The sequence below is a fragment of the Monodelphis domestica genome, chromosome 5 (assembly GCF_027887165.1).
Source record: "Monodelphis domestica isolate mMonDom1 chromosome 5, mMonDom1.pri, whole genome shotgun sequence".
In the NCBI taxonomy this organism is placed as follows: Eukaryota; Metazoa; Chordata; class Mammalia; order Didelphimorphia; family Didelphidae; genus Monodelphis; species Monodelphis domestica.
The window spans coordinates 211,935,287-211,952,335 of record NC_077231.1 but is presented as its reverse complement, the minus strand read 5'-3'; the positions used below and the strand labels follow the sequence as shown (position 1 = coordinate 211,952,335).

The 17,049-nt window shown below is 39.2% G+C and overlaps 1 protein-coding gene across 2 annotated transcripts in view; it reads left to right on the top strand.

The window, feature by feature from the left end:
- The window catches only part of CREB3L2 (cAMP responsive element binding protein 3 like 2), a 165,325-nt gene extending 149,219 nt beyond the window's left edge, over positions 1-16,106 (top strand). For both annotated transcript variants that reach the window (XM_007504387.3, XM_001367794.4), the window contains exons 9-12: positions 8,508-8,607; positions 8,916-9,042; positions 10,943-11,177; positions 12,979-16,106. In XM_007504387.3, coding sequence (XP_007504449.1) covers positions 8,508-8,607; positions 8,916-9,042; positions 10,943-11,177; positions 12,979-13,054 — 538 coding nt within the window. In that variant the 3' untranslated portion in view covers positions 13,055-16,106. The remainder of the gene's footprint in view (positions 1-8,507; positions 8,608-8,915; positions 9,043-10,942; positions 11,178-12,978) is intronic.
- The last annotated feature ends 943 nt before the right edge of the window (positions 16,107-17,049 follow it).

The window sequence follows — 17,049 nt, the reverse complement described above, 5'->3', positions numbered from 1 at the left end:
CCAGTGTTTGACACCTATAGATTAAATGATGATAAAATCAGTTGGATACAGAACAGTTTGGATAGCCATACTTAATTGTAAATGATTTGATGCCAGCACAACAAGAAATCTCCAGATGACTATGCTGGAGGATCTATGCTTAGTGCTGTGCCATTTAATATTTTTATTGATGACTTAGATAAAGGCATAGGTGATATGCTCATCAAACTTAGTGAATGACACAATCTGGTAGGATTGGTAATATATAATAGATGATAGAGTCAGTATCCAGAAGGATCTTGATAGGCTAGAATATTGGATGGAATCTACCAAGATGAAATTCAGTAGGCATAAATAGAAAGTCTTAGACATGGATACCAAAAAGTCTTGATAAGGGAAGTATGAATAGATAGCATTTGTTCTGAAAACAATATGATGTGACAAAAAAGTTAATACTATCTCAGGCAGCATTAAGAGGGGCAGAGCTTCCTGAAAAGTGAGATGATGATCCCAGTATACTCGGCTGTTATCACACTTCATTGGGAGTACCCAGCTGAATTCTGGGCTTCATGGTTTAAGAAGGATATTGTAAGCAAGATAGTGTCTGCAGAGAGCAACCAGGAAGGTGAATAACTTTTAGTTCATGACATATGAAGATCAGATGAAGGAAAAGGGCATGTTTAGCCTGAAGGAAAGATTCAGAAGGAACATATTAGCTGTCTTCAGTTGTTTGATGAGCTATTGAGTGAAGGAAAGATTCTGTTTGGTCCCAGAGAACCAAACTGGGAATAGTGGGTGGGACTTCATTGCAAAGAGACTTCCATAGGCTCAATGTTAGGGGAGGGGGGGAGCTTTCTTTTCCCTCCTTGTAAGTCTTTAAGAAAAGAGTTGAATGACCTCTTGGGAAGGTTCCTTTGTATATGGGTCAGAATAGATGGTTTCTGAGGTTCCTTTTAGCTTTCAAATTTCTATGCCTTGGACACTTGGCAAGTCACATAATTTCTCTGAGCCTCCATTTTTCCATATGAATATGTGATACTACATATTTTTTAAACCCTAACCTTCCATCTTGGAATCAATACTGTGTATTGGTTCCAAGGCAGAAGAGTAGTAAAGGCTAGATAATGGGGGTTAAGTGACTTGACCTGAGTCACACAGCTAGGAAGTGTCTGAGGCCATATTTGAACCTAGGACCTCTGATCTCTAGGCCTAGCTCTCAATCCACTGAGAATGGAAAAAAAATAATAGAGTGCCCAGATATACCCTTACAGGAGCAAGCAATGAGACTCTAGTTGTTCACATAGCTATTATATTCACATATCAGATTGTGAGCTCCTTGAGGGCAAGGACTGTCTTGCCTCTTTTTTTATCCTTAAATTGCCTGGCACATGACAAGAGCTTAATAAATGCCTACTGACTGAGTGGTCTAGATAAAATAAAAGAAACTAAGTAGACAAAAAGGGTACTTAGCTCTATCTAGGGTGCGCAATGTGTACTTGATGGTTTATTGTTCAGTCTGGGACAAGGATCAGTCAGGGGGTTTCTTGAAGGCAAGTTTTCAAGGGACAAGGATAAATTTTAGGTTTCATAAAACAAGGTTGTCCTCTCTTTACCCTTTGTTAATTGCAAAATAAACAGATCTTCTGCAGTGGAAGATCTATGTGGGTGATAATTATATTTACAAATGGAAGATCATGACTATGCTTTCCACTTGAAGACCAAAGTCTCATGAGTAAAGAATCCTAAACAAATCAAGTAAATTTTTTAGCAATATTCTTTTTAGGTAAGATATGTTGACAAACCGAAGTCAGATAATAGGAGGGTGTCTATGATGGCGAAGAGACTCAAACATGTGTCATGGAAGAAAAAGTGAGGGACTTTGGAATTTTTAACACAGAGGAGAATTGAGTTCTGGGCACAATACCTAGCTTTGAAATGTTTGAAGAATTATTCTGTGGAATAGGGATTAGATTTGTTCCATTTCTCCCCAAAGAATTAAGGGAAAGAATTAGGACATATTGGTAGCATTGGGAGTGGGAGACAGATTTCCACTCTTAACTTAAGAAAAACTTTCTAACAATTAGAGCTGTCCAAAAATCACATGAGTTAGGGAGATTGAGGATTCCCCATTGCTAGACTGAGAAAGTGTAGGAAGCTGGATGACCACTTGTTGAAGAGATCACAGAGGACTCTTCTGCTTTGGTGGTGACAGACTAGATATGTGGCCTTTAGGGGGCCTTTACAAGGTCATCATTTTTCAAACAATTGTCTTTAAATGGAATGTCTACTACCAATTGATAGGGTTTAGATGGAGTAAGCATCCTCAGAAAAATGCCTTATTTAATGGAACTTCAGAGAGTTCTGATAGTGATAGGGATTGGACCTATGATTAGCAAAGGAAATTCCTTGATGAGGAAACTTAATTTACCTGAGTGCCTTTTGGCAGTGCTTATCTAGCCTTTGAAAGTTGTCTACAGTACTGAGAAACAAATTGGTTTGCCCAGAGCCATTGTGAGATGCTTTGAGGTTGCCACTTGGCAACTTCTATACTTAATTCTGTCCTCTGGGACCAAATGGAACAAATCTAGTCCCTCTTTCACATGATGATATTTCAAATATTTGAAGAGAGCTCTCATGATTGTCCTTTACCCTCCTGACCTCCGTCCAAGTCTCCTGTTCTGCAGGGTCAACATTTCTAGTTGCTTCATCAAATCCTCAGTGATATTAATGATATTAGGTCAAAGGGCTGCCATCGTACTCTTTTGCAAGCTCTCACACTTACTACTTATCCCCTCTTCCTCTGATTTTTCTTAGATGATGTTTTACATGTAGGCACCTATGGATCTTCTGTTTTAAGGACAAAGAGCTGCCTCTTTAGAGGGTCCAGCTCTCCTTTTGGCACAGTCTTTATCTGTTGGTTAGCTCCAATTGTTCAGTAGTCCTTTTTCCCCCTTTCTCTCCTTTGTTACTTTCATCCACTATCTCACTTCATGATATTTTCTTCAGATTCTTATTCTTCTTTGTTTCTACATTGAAACTTTTCTTCTATCACTTTTTTTTTAATGGAACACTTTGTTATCCCCAGTTCCTTGGAAAATAGAAAACTGCTCTTTAAGCCCTTTGTCTTCTCTTCTAAGAGGGATTCTAAACTGTTCTCTGAGCATAGATTAACAGTTATTTGATTGTAGGAAAGAGGCAGCAAACATCCTACATTCTCTTGGGGGACACTGCAGAAATTCTTCCTGCTTTCAGGGCTTACTGGAATCAAGATCCTCTTGCTAGTAGCTCTTGTGACAAATTTTCCTGGAGCACCTTGGTAGCCACCCAGCTTCCTTTCCCTCATTTCATCGACTTATTTCTCTCTCTTCTTACCCTTCAGCTCAATTCTGGGTCTTTTTTCTTCAGTTTTCTCTTTCTTCTTTTTCTTTTCCTCCCAGTGTCCCTTAAGCCCTTAATTAATAATTAAGAAATAACCATATTTATTGTCTTTGATAGATAAAGATTGCTGATATAATAGAAGCAACCATGGGTCAGCATTCATAGTGATTTCTCAAACTATAAACCAGGAAAAACATATCAAGTTCTGTACTATGTCTATTACTTAATATAGGATTAAAACTCACAATTTTTTTTTCTAATCTTGAATGTTTTACAAAATCTCTTTTGAAACATCTCCCAAGATATTGGATAATACTTTATTTTGAGCCAGAATGGCAGCTGGCTTTGACTGCTCTTTTGTAAGGACCTAAACAAGGAGAGCTACTTATTTATTTCTTTTATACCTCATCATGGAACAGCATTCATATTTTCTACAGAGTGCTGGACATCCCTCCTTAACAAGTTGTGGAAAATCTGCTTGAAAAACACGTGCTGGGATTGTTCTGAGAGCGTTCCTTATGCTAAATTAAGACCATGCTTCCGGAAGCTCATGAATTCATTAAGCCTTAATTAGTAATGATTGCTGATGATTAACAATACTATAATAAAGAAAAATAAGTATATATTGAGCTTTAAATGCACCATTTGGTCTGCCCTACAATTGGCTTTTAATAGCTTTACTTTAAAAAATAATTTTGTTCATTTTATCTGATCTTTTCCCATTCCTCAATCTTTCACTCAGGCAGGCTAATCTCATGGATCTCTTAGCTTCAGGGTATTACATATCTACTCTAGTGGCATCACCAAAACAATTATATCATCCTACACTTACTTAAGATATGTGGTCAGCAGCTCTCCATTACTGGATTAAGAAGCTTTTGTAATGGACAAACAATTCAATTCAACAAACATTTATTAATAACCACTCTGCAAATAATTGTGCCGATTGTAGTAGATTTTAAGATGGAACCTGATGCATGAGAATTTGATTCTAGATAGGGTCCCTGAAATATATCATTGGAAAAAGAGATGGCTAGTCAGTTAGCAAAGGTGAGACTTGAACAGACTTGTGTTCAATTTCTAAAGACCTAAAGGAAGATCTCCAGCCTGTTAGACAAATCTTTTGTAATGGATTTTTGAGATGTGGATCACAGTCACATGGGAGGAGAAAGTATGGATAAGTTACAATTTGCAGTGTTGGAGGAAATACACACATTGATTAGGTTTTGAGTACACAGAAATATTGAAGCATAAATGTGTTTTCTGCTACTCCATACACTAATCATTCTTTGAGATTGCCTGAGAAATTAGTCTTTACATGGAGTTTATTATTAACATGTGCATTAATAAATCCAGTTGGGTAGTGGTAGTAATGATGAAGCTATAGTTAATATTTGGTATCTATGTAGTCATTATGCCTCAGTAATTCAGAAGATTGTGATTTCATCAGTTTGGGTATTTATTTCACTAATATAGATGATAACCCTTCCATAACTTAATAGATAACTTCATGAGTTGCTAGGGTAAGAAGAAAGTCATCATTTGCTGGACAGCCTTCTGATAAACAAATTTCTTTGAATTTAGCCAGTAAAATCCTTATATGGGAGGCTCAAATTTGCCAGTAGCAGAGCTTTCCCTTTAATACCATGCTGCATTATTGTTTTGTTTAGTTTTTATTTATTTTTGCCTGGATCTCTGATTTCCTCAATGTTGGTAACTCCCTGGATGAAAACTCCCTTTACCATCAAAGACTGATAATTTGTCAGTAACTTGTAGTTTTGGAGAGTTTTTTAAACTCTTTCAGAACACAGAAAGGATTAAATACTTTGTCTTTGGTAAAAGAACTAGTTTGTATCATAGACAGGACTTGGAACTCAAATCTTTACCTCCCCTAAAATGGTTTTTATTCCATTATGCCATGATGCTTCTAGTCTTTGAGTGCCTAAGGTCAGTTCTTATATGAGATCAGAGTGGGAATTAGGTTGTCATCAGTGGGATATTTTGGCTAGTCTTTAGGCAGTTGTTCTTGGGCTGGTCAACACTAAGGTTGTTTGAGTGTATCATGCTAATGCTAGAGTTTCTGCTTCCCATATAACTGCTTAACCTGGGTTATAGCCCAGCTACATATAGGCACCTAAATAACATATGTCCTTTTTCAATGGGATCGGGGTGGAGGTTGGCAGGGAGAGTCATCTGCCCTTCTAGTAGAACAACTAAAAAGCACATTGTCTCTTGAGGGTGGATTATCAAAGCTACCTTATATATGAAATTTCATTAGGCTATTTTTAGTGTCAGTTCTCTTCAGATGCTTTCAGATTATTTTGTGTAGTGGTTATCATATTATTATCAATATTTTGATTATGTAATTGGATTTGGGGGGAATTACTGGTTAGCATTTGGGTTATTTCAAATTGATTTAGATCATTAGAAGGTTAGAGCTGGCAGGAACCATGGATATCAACTAGTCTAATTTCCTCATTTCTCAGATGAGAAAACTGAGGCTCTGTTAGTGCTATGGAGCCCTATTCCAGATCATGGCCAAAGTGAAAGCATTGCTATTTGTTCATGCTTTCCATTTCAGAGTTTGGATTTTGGGGCTCTGAAATGTGAATGTGACAGGATGAGAGTCCTTAATCAGAGCCAGAATACAAATGCCAAGACTTCTATTCCTAAGTTCAAGGAGCTTTTTATTGCTCTGTGTTGCCTTTTGAAGTATGGAAAGATGTTCAACATTGAGTTCCCTACTAAATATTGATCACATCTCATTTATGAAGCTTTCTTAGATCCTCCTGATTTGGAAATGAATAAAAATCTTTCCTACCTCTGAACTAAAGGGTGGGAGGGAGGAGGTAACAAATATTTATTAAGCACCTACTATGTGCCGGGCACTGTGCTGAGTGCTTTATAAATATTATCTCATTTGATCCTCAAAACAGCATTGTGAAGTAGGCACTGTTATTATTTACATTATACAGGTTAGGAAACCGAGGCAGATGAAGTTAAGTAACTTGCTCAGGTTCACACACTATGTCTGAGGCTACATTTGAACTTGGTTCTTTCTGACTTCAAGCCCTAGAGTTCTATTCACTTTACCACCCAGCTTCCTGAAAAGCTTTCTGTTTCAGTGGTAAATACCATGCCTCTAAGATTTTCAGAAGGGCATTCATTAAGTTCTTTAGAACTTTACTTTAACACTTTTTGTTTATGATCCTTCTAAATTTTTCCCTTTTCAGCATAATCTTAAGCAGAGGACACTAAATGAAACTTAATTTTTTTTAATGAATCAAGATAATTTTGAACATCTGTCATCAAGGGTGAATTGTAACTATAAAAGCAAATGTAGGTGGTGAAGTGTTCATAGATTTGAATGGGCACTAATTCCAGAAATGATCCTAGTGCTTGACTTCTTGAAAACCTGCAGATAACAGCTATTTTTTGTTCATTTGCCCATTTCTCAGAAAGGAAAATTAGTGAACTCGGGAACACTGTAATGTGACTGCCTTTCATCAAAATTAATTACTGAGTCAGAGACTAGAGAAACTTTCTCCCAAGTGATTTTCCTTCCCTCCAGAAAATGCATACTATCTTCACATGTATCATCATTAGCCAAAATAGTGTCTTTGATTTTGGCATCACTACTGTGAAGGACCACTAGGTACATCTTTGTCTTTGTGTACCTACTCCTCTCTCATGCTTTTTATGTGTGAAAGAACAGCTCTATTTGCCACATCAAAAATAAATTATAGAATGTTTTAAGGTAGGGACTTAGCTCAATTCAATTCAATGAATGTTTCTTAAATATCTACTGTGTAAAAAGTACCATATTGAGGCAGCATGGTAGCACAATGGTTAGAAAGCCAGGCTGGCCATAGACAACTTCCTAGCTATTTGACTCTGGGCAAGTCACTAAACCTCATTTGCCTTGTCCTTGCCCTTCTTGTCACTAAGTCAGAAAGTAAGGAATTTTTTTTAAGTACTATGCTACCCCAAAGCTCATTTTAATTTTTTTTATCAAAAGATGACTGCAAATAGACAGCTTGAAGAAATAAAAGCAAGGCCACAGTTTTCTACAGGCCTTTCTTTTAATATTTGACTTTTAACACAATTCCAGTTACGAGCAACATTTAAAATGCATCTTTATGTTAGATTGAAAGCCCTGTATGGACCCTGTGTCATGGATTAACTTTCACACAAAATCTTTTCTTTAATAGTTTCTTGTATTCAGAGCAGCATCCTGGTCCATAGGCTGACTTGGTGAATATATTCCCTGGGGGTCCCTGAGCTCCCTAGGGGTAGGCTTTATATATAATAGTTTTGTTATCCTTTGATAAACCTAACAGTCTGGAATGACCTTTATCTAAAAGTACAAAAAGATGATAGAATTAGTTACTGTAGAGATGCCTTATGTCTTCTGAGGTGCAAGGATGATACTGAGTTGCTGTTTCCCTACATATTCCTAACTAAATACATGGAAAATTTTGAGGTATAGGAAGCCCTGGTCTGTCATCATTGATGGCTTTTCTTTGCAGACACTGTCTATTGCTTACTACCAATATTCACAGCCATTATGGATCAATATCGTCTTTCTATTTGCTACAAAAAGGCTGACTTAAAAAAAAAAAACATATATTGCCCATCAGTTTTAGTTTGCCTTTCTGCCTAGGAATCAGTCCCTAAGCATGTCTACTCTGGGCTGTCCTGGTCATGTTTGCATGCTTCTATATGCCTAGGAGTGTCTCCTTTGTCTCAAGAAAGGGAACTATTACAGAAGACTCTCTGGATAGCTGAGGTTTTCCTAGACCATTATCATGATCCACAACTACCTTGGGTTATAGTTATTTGCATGCTGGTCTTATGTTACCTGCAGAATCATAAACTGTTGCACATAGGTGCTAGGTCTTCATTCCTATTCCCAGAACTCAATATCTGGGTGGCAGCTGAGCTGGAAGGTATTAGCTCTTCTAGAGCTTGCTTTTTAGGAAAGAAGGTTGTTTTTGTGTTTTCTTTGTCAGAATCACTATGTATTCTTTGTTAAAAACCAGGCACAAAACCATAGGGAACAATCATTTCCCTGAAGCACAGCAGGAAGGGTGCCTGCTTATCTTTGCAATTCCTTTTACAGTTCTTTTTCTTACATGTCACCCCTACAGAACTCTCTTACAACAGCTACAGAGGCTCCAGTCTATGGTTGTGGGCAAAGTTTCCCGTTCTTGCAAAGCAGCCAGCACTCAGACAGGCACTTGTCTCATGGTGAGTCCCAAGGGGTAAAGGCTTTTAAAAAAAAATCATAAAAACTCTCCTTGTCTTACTCTTACGGTCTAAATTTCCTCCACATGCACTATCTCAACACTAAGCGGATAGAGAAGAGGGAAAACCATCCTCAAGGTTGTTATTGTTTCTGTACATGTTTAATTGTCTGATCTTTGACCTCGAACCTATTAGCATCTAAGTATCTTGTTCTAAGGAGATGAGTCTCGTTTCCTCCTCCATGCATAAAATTTGCTCTGTGGATTTTCTTTTTATAATTATAAGCTCCCTATGTTTTCCTTCTCATTCAGGTCGTTGTGCTATGTTTTGCTGTTGTGTTTGGCAGCTTCTCTCAGAGCTATGGTCCCTATCCCTCTGCTACCAAGATGGTACTTCCAAGCCAGCATTCTACTCCAGAGTCATACACAGCCTCTATTGGTAAGGGAAGATACTGTGCCACTTCCTATTAGCTTTCTTCCTTCCTCTTTTCTCTTTCCCATTTTTCCTTCCCCTTCCACTTATTCTTTTTCTTTTCTTCTTAGAGGGTATCCATGGGCAAATCCTTAACTCTCCTTCCTGAGCTATGATGTGAATTTTCTGGTATTCTGGGGACCTTTCCTCTTTTCCTTGATCTTTGAAAGAGGAATTCCCACCTGAAGGCCCTAAAGTTAATAGGTATTTCTCCCTCCCCCCTTCACATGAAAAGATTCTTAAAATGGGAGTCTAAGAAGATTTGGGGCACATGGTAAGGTTCTCAGGTTTAAAGGGTGCTAGGTACAATATAGGGAGAAGATAGAAAGAACAGTGGCTCAAGAATATGGGTAAAATGAAGAAGCATGATAAGTTAAGGGATCTCCTGTATGAAGACCATAGATGAAGGGTGGTAGAACTAAAAGACAGGTTGAAGAATAAAGTTTCCTATTGAGTGGAGAAATGATTAATTTATTTTTTGGGTATCATATCAAAGACCAAGTAAAATACCTAATCCAGTCCATCAGAAAGAGGATTTGCTTCTGCTCATCCAGTTTTACACTGAAAGGAAAAGAAGTCCTAAGGGGAGGAGTAAGTGTTCCCACATTTTTCTTGTTCTTAAATCCCTAGTTTTGGGACCCCCAAACCTCCTCCAACTCCCCTCCAGGTGTTTTTCTGATTAGAAACTGAATATATGCAATAGTTTAAATTCAGAAAAGTTAAAAGCAAAATTAAAAAATCATTTTGTAGAATAAGAAGTTTGGGTCTTAAGGAATTTCCTATTCTGAATATATAGTGAATGTTAGAATGACCAGAGTTTAAGAACACATCAGAGGACCAAGATGCATCACTTGGCACAATGCATTTTTTTGTCAAAGAAAATAGAAATAGAAGAATGGAAATTTTTAAAGTAAAATTATAACACTTTTGCATCAACTAATGAGATTAGTCCTACCTAGAATTAAGTGGTTACATCTATTGGTAAAATGTGATATTCCAACCTGGTTATATTAGCCATTATAAATAACCATAAAAAGAATAGAAGGAGAAAAACCAAAGTGCTCATAAATGCAAGTGTGAAATTAGAAGATCTGGGGCTAGAAAAATGTACTTATTGTGAGGGAAAGGATCTTGGAGTCAGAGAAAGTGCTGTTAAGCTCTAAAAGTGACCAAAAGCCCTGCAAGCAAGAGTGCTGCTGTACCACCATGACAAGATTACCACAGGAAGGAGCAGCAGCTAAGCAACACATGTTAAGTGGTCTTTTGGGAAATTTTCACCATCACTGCTTCTATCCACTCACCATGAGAATGTTGCTACAAATTTGTAAGGGAAGTTAACAGGAAAAATCAGATGTCTTAGGGAAATATTGTTAATCAATTAAAAGTGATGGATGCTTGACCTGCAATTTATATAGCCTTAGCTCTTTGTCCCTTGGTCAACAGAGATGGCCCTGATAACTGTATTGTCATCTCTCTATCCTATTTTCCTCTTTGAAGTATAGAATAGAGGTGCCCTGACCTCTCTGGGTTTGGTCTTCCCCAAATCCATGGTTGTTCACTACCATCTACACAGTGCTCCCCAGAGTCAAGGATGAAGTAGACCGATGGGGGAGAAGAATTAAGAAGGTATTGGTTTGACAACTCCCTGTATTGATATGCTTTTTGCTTTTCAGTGGAGTATATAATTTGTACATACAGAAAACATTAGGATTTCAGGGTCTGTCTTGAATAGCAGTTGCCATTTTTTGAAAAAGGGGACAGTATCCAGCCCCAAGTTCTCTATTGCCTGTGGAGACCTGAATTGTGAGATTGACTTTGGCTGTGGTGCTTTTGGTCATTTTTTGTCTCTGTTCCCTTCTATCCTTAGTGAGATCCAGGAGTCTGCTGATTTATGAAGAACCTCTTCCACTAGAGGAGGCTCAGAGCCTAGCTTTACCTGGGGATCAAGGGGACCTTGAAGACAGAGAAAGAGGGCCCCCAATCCTTGAGACATCCATGTTGGAGCCAAGACCCAGGGCTGAAGAGGCCAGTGTCACTCAGTTCAGGATATCAAATGAGACGAGGTTAGAGAAGTCAGTGCTGTTGGAACTTGGGCAGCATCGGTGAGTGGAATGGAAACAGGTTTATTTTCTATTACTTTGGGGTTCGCAAGACCATTTCTTGGAGTGTAGCTGGAGACATCATTTTGTGACCTCTGATGACCATGTGAGCTCAGTCTGGTCCTGTTGCTGCTCTCCTTGTCTACTAATGGGCAATGGCTGTCCTAGACCCCTTTCTAGCTCAGTGATGCCAGGACTGAGGCTGCAGAGATCTCTGTTGCCTGTCACTTGCTGCTCTGAGTTGGGAATAGGAGCAAGGACTGCAATGAGGCCTCCACATTAGTAGCTACTTAAGTAACAGTGGGGAGCTGGAACATGGAGAACTCAGCTGCCCACATACCCAGCATATGTCAACCTCCAGCTTAAGAAGTTTCAGGATATTTTTTTTGAAACCTTAAAAGCTTGACTTTTTAATATCAAATTACATTGGAATTTGGTTTGGCCTAAGCTGGAACTTACCTTTTTTCCTGATTAAAAAAAAACAAATGGATGCTACGAATGCTGCTAATTTCATATGACTCATCTCAATAAAACAAATGTTCCAGGACCCTGTACTTGCTGGTGGTTTTTAAAGCAATTAATACAAGTTACAATAACAATCAATCAAAAGCCCTTGTGGGAAACTTGCAAGGCACTGTGGCAGATAGAGAGGAAATGAGGAATGAGAAAACGTGTGTGTGTGTGTGTGTGTGTGAGAGAGAGAGAGAGAGACAGAGATAGAGAGAGACAGAGACAGAGAAAGGAGAGAGAATGGAAGGGGAAGGGAGAGTAGAAAAAAAAGAGAGAGAAATAGAGTGGAGAGAGACACACACAGAGACAGATAAGACACCAGGGTGGGAGAGAGGAGAGAGAATACACATAATGTGAATGAAGCATTGAGTTTGAAGTCAGCCAGAACCAGCCTCAAATTCATGTTCTTTGACTAGCCATGTGACCTTAGGTATATCCTTAAGTCTCTCTGGGCTTTACTAATCTTTTTTCATCTGTAAAATGGGGATAAAATTCCTGCCTTGCTTACCTTACCCCACAGGGTTGTTGTGAGAACCAATTAAGTAATGTGACTATAAAATGCCTTAAAACCTATAATTCTGTATGGTTAATTTTCATTACTAGTTAAGGCAGAGTAGGGCAGTGGAAAGGACATCACTCTGAAGAGAGAGGAACTTAGATTTCTGCCAGTTATTACCCATGTGACCTTGGGCAAGGCAACATGGTGCAATGGGTAAAGAGCTGGGCTTGGAGTCAGGAAGACCTAGGTTCAAATACTGCCTCAGAATCTTACTAGTTGTGTAACCTCTGGGCAGCCTCAACTTCTGGGCCTTGATTTCCTCATCTATAAAACAAAAGGGTAGGACTAGATGGCCTCTAGATTCCATTCTAGCTCTCTGTCCTATCATCCTGGGCCACTTAATCTCCTTAAATATGCTTCCTTTAATGGTAAAAGCAAGGAGATGGGACTAGATGGCCTCTATGGAACTTTCCAGATGGAGATCTAGTGCCCTAGGAGTATTATTCTAGATACAGATATGTAAACAAATGTACCTGGATTCAAACTCTTAACAGAAGATCACTGGATAAAGAAATGTTTGGGCCAGAAGGAAGGTGCTAGATGTAGTGTATAAGCGGGTGGATGGGAGACTAGTAAAAAGTGGGAAAAGCCTCAAACATGACAGTAGCAGGGAAAATGCCTGGATTAGTCCACAAAGTTAACTGCCAAACCTTGAGTGCTAGAGGGCAGGGGAGGGAATTATAGCTGTTAGTAAGTAATGACTAATATAGAAATATATATATTTCCCCCTTACAGGATCAGCTCCAAACTGGAGGCAAATGAAACCCTCAAAGTCATTGAAATTGACAGAAGAGTCAATGCGACTTTTTAAGGAGCTTCTCCACCTCTTCCTCACCTCCTCCTTGCCCCGCAAATAGAGCCCGACCAACCAACTTCAACCAAAGCGATGAAAAGTGGTAGTTTGGGCCATGAAGAGAGGCTGAGAGACTTCCTCAGACATCCTGAGGGATCTTCATCTCCTTCTCAAATTCCCCCTCCTCCCCCACCGTCCCCGTGTTTCTCTTTCCCTCATTGCCACAGAAAATTATTTTAGAGTTAGGATCAGGGGGTGGGTCATGGGCCTCCTTCCAACCACAGTGCCAAGAAATTGTTCCCCAACCCTCATAATTGTGGCAAGATCAATGTTAGAGGAGGAGATGAGTCTCTTTGAGTAGAGTCCTTAGTCTTGGCAAAGAGAACCTCTTTTTGGGAGGTGACTGACCACCATCTGTCTGGTTTGTCTCAGTGTTTAACCTTGGTAGAGCTGGGTGGCAGGTCAAACTGAAGTCACCAAGAAGAAACCCCAATAGACTTTAAGAGAAGAACTGCCAGGAAAATCAGCCTTCATTTTCCAACCTGTTCTCTTTCTGCTCTCCCCATTGGGGCTCTCCTTTACCACCATCCCTTTCTTCTTCTCAAGACTCCAGGTAAAACACCCTAGGGAATGTTTATCCTCCTCCAGATCTCCTTGTCGTTGCTTATAGGTTCCCCCATTAGCCCCCCAACCCTCATCCATGTACTCAGAGTTCTACCTCCCAAACTCCTCCTTGTTGTAAATAGTATTTATTAGCTTTCTGAGGCTTCCCTCTGGCAGCCAAACTGAAGAGATTAGATGCCTCCCCCTCAATTTAGCCAAAGACTTGAACTGAGCTTTGGCATTGAGAGGTTGGGGGAGGCTTTAAATCTTGCCCCTTCCCCACTCTTCCTCCTACCCCTACTTCCCAGCCCTAGTTTCATTCCTTTTTTCTTTTTCTTAAAACTTTTTTAAAAACCCTAAGCCTGTAAGAAAATTACAGGTCATGAAAAGCCCCTACGCCTGTAACTTCCAGATACAAAACACCAAACTCTTGTCTTTGTCTAGGCAGACTCATCTGGGCTCCTGTGACCCAGCAATAGGGCTCCTTCACTCTTTCTTTATTCAGGAAGTTTAAAGCCTTATCCCTGGGACCAGGGACCCTGAGCATTGCCTTTCTGGACCCTTGCTTTTGACTTTTCTTGGACTTTCTGCTCTATTGATTTTACCTGTGCAATAAGGACTATTTTGAAGTTCCTTGTACTGGTGGGGCAGATAACTTTGGCACGTACATATTTGTTTGCTTTCCCTTGGGAGCCTTTGACTCCTTTTCCCCTCTAATCCAAAGAGACCTATTTTAATTGACCTTTGCAACTTTATTTTTTTATGATTTAAAATAAACTTTTTATAAAAGAAAAAAAATTCTGCCCCTTCTCATATGAATAGGCAGTGGAAATTGCCTTTTAAATTGTACAATGTAACAAGCTCTCCTTAATTTTTTCCCCCTAGCTTGTAAGATATTTTTGTAGGAAAAATGTTTTCATTTTGTATTTACATCTGTAATCGCTCTTTCTCTGCTTCTTTTGTCCCATCTGTCCATTCTATTATTGCATGCTTTATACTTAAGAGGGATTCTCAAAATGATCCATGGACCTCCAATCCAATAACAGGTAACAGGATTTGGCATCATTAACATTCCCTATTCTATCTTGCAAATGAATTCCTGTTTTGTCTGTTCTGATACATTTGGGGATCACAGGTGTATTTCCCCTGACCCTACTTTATTGCCCTAAGTTCCTGCATTCTAATATCAGAAGTCTGATTTTAGATCTTAGAATCAGAGATTGTTAGGCCTGAACAGGTTCTTAAAAATCATCTCCTTGGGCCCTGGGTGGTATTGGTAGGAATTGGAGAGAAGGGAAGAAGAAAGGTCACTTTTGAACATCTTTACTCTGAATTTTAATTGAACACATGGACTTTCAGAGCTTGGGAGTGATCTTAGACATTATCTTATCTAACCCCCCAATTTTTACAGATGAAGATATTGAGGTGAAGTTAACTAATAAGCCACATAAGTAGGACTGGAATTAGAACCTATGTTTCCTGGCTCCTGAACTAACATTCACTATGCCATATTACATCATTTGGGTGATAGAGTTAAACAAGATGAGGCTCAAGTGATTTTTGAAGGAGTAAAGTGAGAGGACAACCCAGTGCAATGATCTCCATCATTCCTGCACCATCTTGGATGTCAGTGATCACTAGACATGACTAACAGTGGAAGACTCATTACTTTGTGCAAAAAGAAGCAGATTTCCAGCAAAGACTGGCTTTAAGGATTTCCCCTATTCTCTGTTTTGACCCCACAATACCCTTCTCTCTCATATATCAGTATGAGGAAAGCCAGAGAACAGTCTTGCCGGCCATAAATTGGATGGACGGAATATGCTTTGAGTCTTAATCTGCTTCTGGGTGCCTTTAGGTGGCCTACCACATAGTGGTATCAGGGAAAAGACCTTCTACTTGGAGTCTGAAGACTGCTGATCAAGTAGGCTCTGCCACTTAATAGATGTGTGAGAATGGCAAGTTCCTTAATAGCTTTCTGGCCTCTGTTCCCTCATCTGTAAAATTCCTGCACTGCCTACCTCACAGGGTTGTTGTGAGGATCAAATGAAATAATGTATGTAAAGTGCTTTATAAACCTTTAAGTGTAATGTTGTAAATGTAAGCTATTATTATTATTGCTATTGCTATTGTTATTATTATTATTATTATTATTAAGTAGCTTAACAAGCATTTTATTAAGGGGCACCATGGACTTCATCAGAGCAGATGCAGAATGACCAGGCCAGAGAGAATGGATTGTGTAATTCTGCCTGTTCTTTAGCTTCACCCAGAACCACCAGTGGGTTTGATTTATGTTCATTTCCAGTAGCATAGTCAATGTCCAAGATGCCTGCTTTGCCCTGATGATTTCAGCAGCTCCCAAGTATTGGCAGGAGTTGGAGTCTAGGGAGTTTCAAGTGTTGATGAATCAGGATATTAGAGGAGCCATAAAATAAATAAATAAACTATATTTGTGGAAATCAAACATATGGCATGTGCTAGCTTCAATCATGTTTTCAGCATGTGGATAAGTTTTGTTTTGTTTTTTCTCTCCCAACCCCTTTGGCTACACTTGTGAGTGATATAGAATATCACACTGTAATTATCTAGGCTGTTACCAGTCAATCCTTTTATCATTGATGCCTTTCTGAAACACAGCCACCTCTTCTACTATCTTGCTTCCCCCCATTTCCTCCCCCCAGGCACTTCCACTCCCCAATCCATTTCTTCCACAGAGTTGGAGTGGTTTTTAGAGAAACCACTCACACTTCCAGTAATCAGTCTCTTCAGAGTAGCATTTCTTTTTATTGGAAAAGGAAGACCATAAATGAGAGGCATCTGTGCCATTTTAAAAGGGATTTTCATGGATCTTTTGGGTTCTTGCTAACATCAGAAAACTTGCCTTTCCTCCCCACCCAGATCCCCTCTACTACTAGAAATGGTGTGTGGGTTTGGTTGGTCTTGGTATTGGAGAGCTCCTTATTAGTGCCAAGCATCTTCATTGGTAAGGAACTAATTTTTTTTCCTTTCAAGGCAAAAAATTATAGATATTTGTAGTTCTCCCCACTAGGATGCCTACAGGCCCTGGCCACCCCTTTTCTACCTTCCCACCCCAACCTTCTCCCAGTCTGTTTAACTTGAATTCTAATAGATAACTGTGAATTAATCCTTTGTTCCTAGGAAGTCACTGTTTCAGGTGATATCTTTTTGACCCTGCATTTTATTGCCCAACTTTCTTTTTACTAAGATCCATCTGCTTCTCTACTTTGTCTCTGCCCTCCAAGCACCTAGGATCAATTTAGACCCCCAGCAGGGACAATCTGTTCTGTACAGAAGAATCCTGGTAAAATCAGTGTTTTGGTATCAGATATAGCACTGTATGGGAGTGACAATATCCTCTAGACTGAGGAAAAGACCAGTCTCAGGGC